General features: G+C 50.9%; 1 protein-coding gene across 1 annotated transcript; it reads right to left on the bottom strand.

Annotated features, from left to right (window-relative positions):
* Positions 1–3,158: 3,158 nt before the first annotated feature.
* Positions 3,159–5,657, bottom strand: LOC119393561 (uncharacterized). Its single transcript, XM_037660659.2, has 2 exons — positions 4,296–5,657; positions 3,159–3,589 (listed from the first exon to the last, which is right to left on the bottom strand). The coding sequence occupies exons 1-2, from the start codon at positions 5,655–5,657 to the stop codon at positions 3,281–3,283; spliced, it is 1,671 nt and encodes a 556-aa protein (XP_037516587.1). The 3' UTR covers positions 3,159–3,280.
* Positions 5,658–7,267: the final 1,610 nt, after the last annotated feature.

Raw genomic sequence — 7,267 nt, 5'->3', positions numbered from 1 at the left:
CTTTCTTTTTCTTATCTGAGGGTGCTATATCGTTATTCGGGTTACTTGATGTCTGATAAAGTGCTAAAGCCAATCGCCTTTTCTCGTTTATCCTGTCTTCTTCAGCCCATCTTTTGTTCTTCTCAACTTCCTCCCAGCACTCCTCAATTTCATCATCCTCCGCCCCGCATTCCTGAATAGCCTTAATCAGCTGTGACTCTCTCTCTTCTCTCCCAACCTTAATTCCCAGCTCTTCACACAGTAGTAAGAGGTCTGGTCTCTCTAGCTTCTTTACCAACTCCATGGTCTTCACGAGTGAGGACTTTCTACCCGCCGTGACGTTAGGTAGCGAACAAGCGAAGCCTAGACGCACGGTAAAACACTGCCAGTTTTAGAACATGAAAACTAAAATGGTGAATAGCTGTGACGTATGGTAGCGGTACAACGAAGCCTATACGCACAGAAGATTACACACAGATTTAGAAAACTTCAAAAGCTAAAACCTGGCAAAACTCAAAGAAAGTCAAGCACTCACCATATCGTTGAGGCCCGAGTCAAGCATGGGTCATCCCGTTGCTGCTAACCAGTTGATGTGTTCCAGTTGTCAGCAGCATCCCACCGCTGCCATCCAGTTGATGTGATCGGGGGTCTGCCCAGAGGACCGGAGCCAGCCAGAGACCCGGGGAGATGTCGAGGAGAGGAGCCCGGAGCTGTTAACAGTAACGTTTATTTACAGGTAGCGTGTTGCTACATGATGGGGTTAGCATCTTGGAAGCTCTCGGAGCTCGTGAGAGCTTGAGAGAACTTGTGAGAGCTTGTCGGGAGCGCATCGGCGCTCGCATTTTATGTGCTGGCCTTCCCAGGGTTCCCTGTAGGAAAAAACAATGGAGGCCAGGACAGTCCAATGAAAATTTCCATCTTCACCTCCGCCCCCAAAAGGGGAAGGTGAAACGCCGCCTCCTTCCCAACCCACGAAAGGAGAAAGAGGCACATCCAGTTCGTCCCATGGCGAGGGAAAAGCACTGCCCACCGCGCACACACGGCACAGCACGAAGACGTAGAGTCTTACGTGGAAGTCAATTTCGTAGTCTGTTGCAATGATGGTTATGCGCGAGGCAGACCACGAATTGTGGAAACAGCGGCAACAAGGCGCCACGGAGAACGTGGGAAATTCATCCGCAGACGGTTCCCAGACGCTGGATCTTTTGTCCGGGGCACCTTGACGACAAAGCAAGCCGCCTCGACGGCCAACAACTCTTCCTAAACTGTCAGTCGGTCAGGCGTGCCCAAAGGGTTTTACGAGGGGCGCAGACAACCTGAGAATATTAGACGAACGACCTTCGTGTTGTCGCCGCTCTTGGGGCATCTCTGGAACCGCTGACCCGGAAGAAATCAGGGTAGTCCTAGCCGCAACGTCTCATGCGTCAAAGCGGCGCCAAGCCAGGCAGGCCGATCATAACACTAGGAAATGTTCTTGTCTCCGTGCTCGTCCTCCGCCTTGAAAAAGGCGGAGGACGAGCAAACAGCAAAGCGCTGACTCTCGTGTTGTTCTTCGGAGGTCGAAGGCGAGGAAAAGACGCTATTTCTGCAGCTCTCGTTGGGAGCACGGCTTTTGTGACAGCCTCTGTAGGGGAAGGGGACGAAAATGTTGAGAATTGAAGAAGGAATAAGAAGGAGGTAGTGGCGTCCTCCTCTATGTCCCTGGGACGTGGAGGGAGGCTTTTTGCAGCCGTGAGTGCACGCTAAAGGTAAATGAATAAAGAAAACAGAAGAAGTAGCCCCGTCTCGGCGCGAGAATGCTTTTTTCTCCTCGGACGCCCCTTCTACTCATTCCATTCCTTGGGCCTGGCGCCACCAACCTGCTGTCACGTTGGTGCGTGGGGAAATCAAGGGGCACCGAATGTCTTCTGGTGTGACCCGCTGTCTGTCGGCGACAACGGCCGAAAAAGGGAAGGCAGACAGTGTTTGATGTCCCCAAATTTATTTCGACACAAGGCATCCCCCGCGGCACATAATACATATTTTGGTACCAAAGTAAAGAGTAATCGCGCCAATGTACTTTACGTCGCAGGCGTAGCGCTAGCTGAAACAGCGATATTTTTAGCATATTTACACAGCACCTATTCAACGAAACACAGCGGGATTCCGCCCATTTCAATATCGGCTTTAAAAAGTTCGCACAGTTACAATTGTGAAGCATCATCGTTGCAGTATTGAAAGCGCCCAGATAGCTTCCGAAAGGGATCGATGAACGATACTGCAGCTGATATTCTCTGATAGCACGCTTTTGTGAGCAAGACACATTATTCTAAGAGCGCTCGTGGAACACAAATTACGTTCCGCGAAACTACCCGCAAAGCGTACACGAATTATAACGCGATGCAGGTTGAAATGATGAGTTTTCACAAAATGTTTTGCGCAACAAGAAATATGCGGCAACAAAACATCGTTTCACTCTTTCGCGAGCTGCACTGCAATTGCGAGTCAGGAATACTGCAGCGAGGACGTTTTTTTTTCTTTATTTTTTTTTTTTACGAATGTAACAGCGTACGTACTTGACGAGGTTGCTTCCGCAGCCTGCTCAGCACGTACTGTACACATGCATGCATACATACATGAGCAAGGTGTTGTTGATGTTCCAATAAAAACAGCAAAAATGTCCAGGCTAGAAAAAAAAAAAAACGCGAAGCACACACTCCGATGGACTGAGTTTCGGAAGTTTCGCGTTTACTCTGTGTAGCGTCTGCTGGCATGGCAGTCCAGGGACGTTGCTTCGTCGAGTTTGCGATAGATGGCGCAACACGCGATGCAAATATGGCGCTCCGCGTGGAATTCGCTGTGTTCTGGTCTATAGAACAGCTCTAAAACATCAAGTATACATTGCACTGCTACAGTGAAGTCACAATTGTCATGAACGTATATAAATATTGGGACAATGTTTGACCCATGCACGCTGATGACGAGATCCCTATCACGTTTGGGTCAAACTGTCGGAAGGTTTAGATCCGTTGACGATATACGTTACGCGGGTGACATTGGGTGTCTATGAGTAACAAGTTCACCAGTCAGGAGGAGCAATAAAATTCCTTAGCTGTTTGAAAAATAGCTAGTTGGCGATTAAAAGCGAGTGTCATGTTAGAGGTGTTACTACGAAATATCTATATATAGGGTGACGCTTTTCAATAAGAGACACGTGAGGTTTCGCGACGCACGTCAATCTAAGAGCAAGAAAGTGTCTATCCAAGACCGAGGTGTCGATCCTGCAGTGACCGATTGAGAAGCGCCATAGCCGCTGCTAGGTCTACAGCAGTTCACGATAGAGCGGCTTTGCAAGGGCCACGAAGGTCTGTGTGGAGCACATGATGCAAGGCTTCCCTGGCATCACACTTGGTCGACTCGATGGGCGCGCCGCTTCGCCTTCGGGTCGGCGAATCCAGGTCACAGTGGTCTCTGAGTCCGTTTCAATATCCACATAGTGGATGTGTATGTAGAAGATGGATGGCAGCTGGCGGGCCATGGCTTGCACGACCATCTCCGCTTTCGATGCCTGCAGCTTAGTCTTGGTGAGCAGGCACAGGCGTTCCAGAGCGCTCGCAGGGCGTAGCAAGGTCTGAAAAAAAAAAAAAAAGAGACCAACTTTTTGAACTGCTACAGCTGAGATGGCTAAAATATTTATTTCACAAGTTTTTTTCCGCTCACCACTTAATAGCCCTATTTACGTTATCCACGCAGCTCACATATCTCACCGCATCGACCACGTGCCCGTACTAAAACATTTTCGGCTTCTTTTTTTCCCAGAGCAGCAAAAAGACGAAGGGCCTTCCCCACGAAGTCGCCACGATCGCCGGCCATCAAGCTTCATGCATATCATATCAAATGTACTCCAGCGCCGTTAATGCCAACACCATGGGTTAAAAAGATTATAAAATCAACGTCGAATGTTTCACTTCTAGTATTCCCACCGACATCTCCGATGGTGACGTCACGGATTACAAAGTGTTTTGTAGTTCGGTCACATTGGCTCAACGAACTTTCCTTAAACTTCGTTTCCGTAAACAAAGTTTCCTTAAAGCCCGTGGTAGAAGCCGCCAAAATCTATCACGTCACGGCGACTGGTGCGGGAATGCGTCGCCACCTGCATTTTCTTCTTACGCATTTTCTCGGTTATTAAGCGTCATTCTCACAGCGAGCGTGGTGTTTTTGGTATAGTGAACGAAGAGCAACTTAGTAATGTGAGCAAAAATGTTTTTGCTCTTTAGTCTTCCTCTAAATAATAAAGCGCCGCTCACAGAGGGATGGCACTCGAAAGTACTTACCACGAATGACAGCTCGTTGAAGTTGATGAGGGCCATCCTGATGACGAGGGAGCGGAGGGTTTTGCTGGAGCGTAATGCCCTTGAGAGAGCCCTGTAATCGAAACGCGGCACGTCGGAGCCGTCGATGAATCGCAGGTGGGGCATCTTGAAATGCGGGAGAAAGTTCACAGAAACCAGGTTAGGCACGTTGCTCAGCGTAAGACGGCCGGACCCGATGCAAAACGCGCTCGCATCCGCAGGTTCGATGGTCAGTTCCTTGGCGCACGAAGGACAACTCTTGTGGCGGCCATCTAAGTTGAGTCTGATGTCCAGGTCTTCCACGTCGCCGAGCCCGAGAGCCAGCCGGCGCACGGCGCCTTCCGGACGCAGGCCGCAGGGTGGCAGGGACAGCGCTCGGAGGCGCTGCAGAGCGGGCGCAGCCAGGAGCTCCGTGAAGTCGACGCCGTCGCCGAAGTGGAAGGAGCTGACGTTCAGCTCGACGAGGTTGAGAAGCGTGGCGAAGAAGTTGCGCAGGGCCGCGCGGTGCAAAGTGCTGATGGTCGGGTAGACGGCTTGGTCGAGGTTTCGGGCGTAAAGCAGGACGCATAGGCTCCGTAACTGGCTCCAGTTGTGCAGAAGGACGCCAACGAAGAACCCGAGATCCGGTCTGTCGACGGCCACCAGGACGACTGGTTCAAGCGGGAACGTCGGCTTTGGTGACAGGACCAGGTTTCGCAGTTGGGCGCAGTTGAAGGCCAGCGGTCTCTTCCGGAACACCGCGTTACCGTGAAGGTCGATGCAGTAACGCAAGTCGATCGGCTGCCTCGGGTCCGACTTCGCCGTGGACGGCGCCTCGCAGGTGACCGTAAACGTTACAAGATTGAACAAGTGGTCGGCGATGCTCGAGCACGTCGCCGCGCACAAGTCAGAACTGAGTTCGTGCACGAAGTGAACATGCAAGTCTCTCAGGAGCGGACAGTAATTCAGAAACAGCAGCAGTACCTTCATGTTGTGTTTGTCCGCCACCTCGACGTACATTTTGCTAATCTTGGTCTCCTTACCTCCGTGCACGATACCCAAGTGCCGGATCTTGACGAGTTCTTCCTTGGCGTCGTCCATGGCGTCGACGAGTGAGAAGTCCAGCTGCGTGACGGTTTGCAACGACGTCAGCAGGCGGTCCAGGAGAAGGCTCGCCTTCAGAGGGCACGCGATGCACGACAGAGTTTGCAGGTTTCTGAGGTCGGACGCGAGCGACAGCAGGAATGCCGGTACCGCTACGATGCAGTTTGATATGTTCAGCGAATGCAGTTTGCCTCGCACTTCGGCTATCTTGCGTCTGAGCACGTCCTCGCTGGCGTTGGCGGGCAACTCGTACGACGACATCGCGATCGTGTCTGGGGTGATGCACGAAGCCTCGATCGACGGCGACACTGGTAGCTGGGACGACCGCGCTGCTGCCAGATGGCTCAGAACATGAAGGCTGTGTTGTCTCACACCGCTCCCGCGAAGCCTGTGCGCCCATGTCGCCAGCGAAGAACTTGTGAGGTGGCGTTTAAACACCTTTCAAGGATGCCGCTTCACTTTTGATAACGCTCACTATAGGCTCCCCTCCTTTCTGGGCTGTTGCACGGGAGTACAAAAGCTGACGTCACAGCCTCGGCAGTGCATTTTTGGGGGTCACGCATGTTAAATGTTCACTTCGGTTGATGCTATCGTGTACCACGGATATGCGAATTATGGCGCTACTGACTGCCACTGTTGGTACGAGCGAAAAGCTTGCGTTTGGATTCTTATAATATTTTTTTTGCGTCATATGTTTGCTAGCAGCGTTACTCATCGTGTTTGTTGTTTGTGAAGAAGAACTGGGTCATGAATTACGGATTGGTACTCGTAACGAAACTTAGGTAAATCCATGTACTACCCATCATTTCCATGCTGGCTGAAGCGCCATGCGTTGCAACTCCCACACAGCCCTCCACCAAAGATGGTGGAGGGCTGTGGTCAGGTAGAACGGATGACCACGACAGGATAGGTAGAACAGATGACCACTAACGGATGACCCAGTGCAGGTGATGAACATTTTAGTCTATATATTTCCTGTGTTACTGTGATTACCTTTACCGGAAAATACGACTTCAAGTCATTCACTTTTTCCTGAGTAGGAAATGAAAAAAAAAAAGACGGTTGATCCCTCCGTCATAGGAATCGGTATAACGCGAAAGCGAAACGTGTCGTCACAGAAGTAGCTGAATGTTTGTAGTCCATTCATATATGAGAGCTTGTACAGTGTCTATTGTTGTTTGGCAGATATAGCACCGCTTGATGTGGACGCACCCACGTTGACGCCTAGTGGCACATCTCCGTACCGATCAGGGGCGTAGCCAGAAATTTTTTTCTTGGGGGGGGGGGGGGGAGGGGTTGAACTATACTTTATGTATGTTCGTGCGTGCGTTTGTATGTGCGCGTGAATATATACGCAAGCAAAACTGAAAAATTTCGGGGGGGATTTGAAGCCCCCCCCCCCCTGGCTACGTCCCTGGTACCGATGACTAACGCCCATGATCATGAGTTAATCCTAGCGGTAGCTGAAGTTGTCAAGATATACCTGCACACCGCATATGGGGAATCCCGCGCAAATATGGCATCAGCAAGCACATATAAGTAGTAAACACTGATACTCGATATGCACTCCTTCAAAGCGTCGTGAAACGCGAAGAGAAACGCAACGAGCGTCGTGTCTTCCCTCTAGCCCGGCCGTTCATTCTCACATGGCGAGCGGGGAACGCAGTGCGATAGATATGGATGGATGCTATGAGCGACGTTTGTGTTAAAGCGTTGAACAAATTACACTTCTCCTATTGGAAACGCGCTGAATGGGACGGTTATAGCGACGGTGCGTTGCTGGAGCTAATTGCGAAGGCAACGAAGTTTTTCTCTCTTTTTTTCGAGCCTGGTGGCACACATGTCACCACCCCGTTATAAAGGGGACGCTC

Source organism: Rhipicephalus sanguineus, chromosome 1 (genome assembly GCF_013339695.2).
Source record: "Rhipicephalus sanguineus isolate Rsan-2018 chromosome 1, BIME_Rsan_1.4, whole genome shotgun sequence".
Taxonomy (NCBI): Eukaryota; Metazoa; Arthropoda; class Arachnida; order Ixodida; family Ixodidae; genus Rhipicephalus; species Rhipicephalus sanguineus.
Note: the sequence above shows the minus strand (reverse complement) of the source record. Positions and strands in the feature narration are given on the sequence as shown.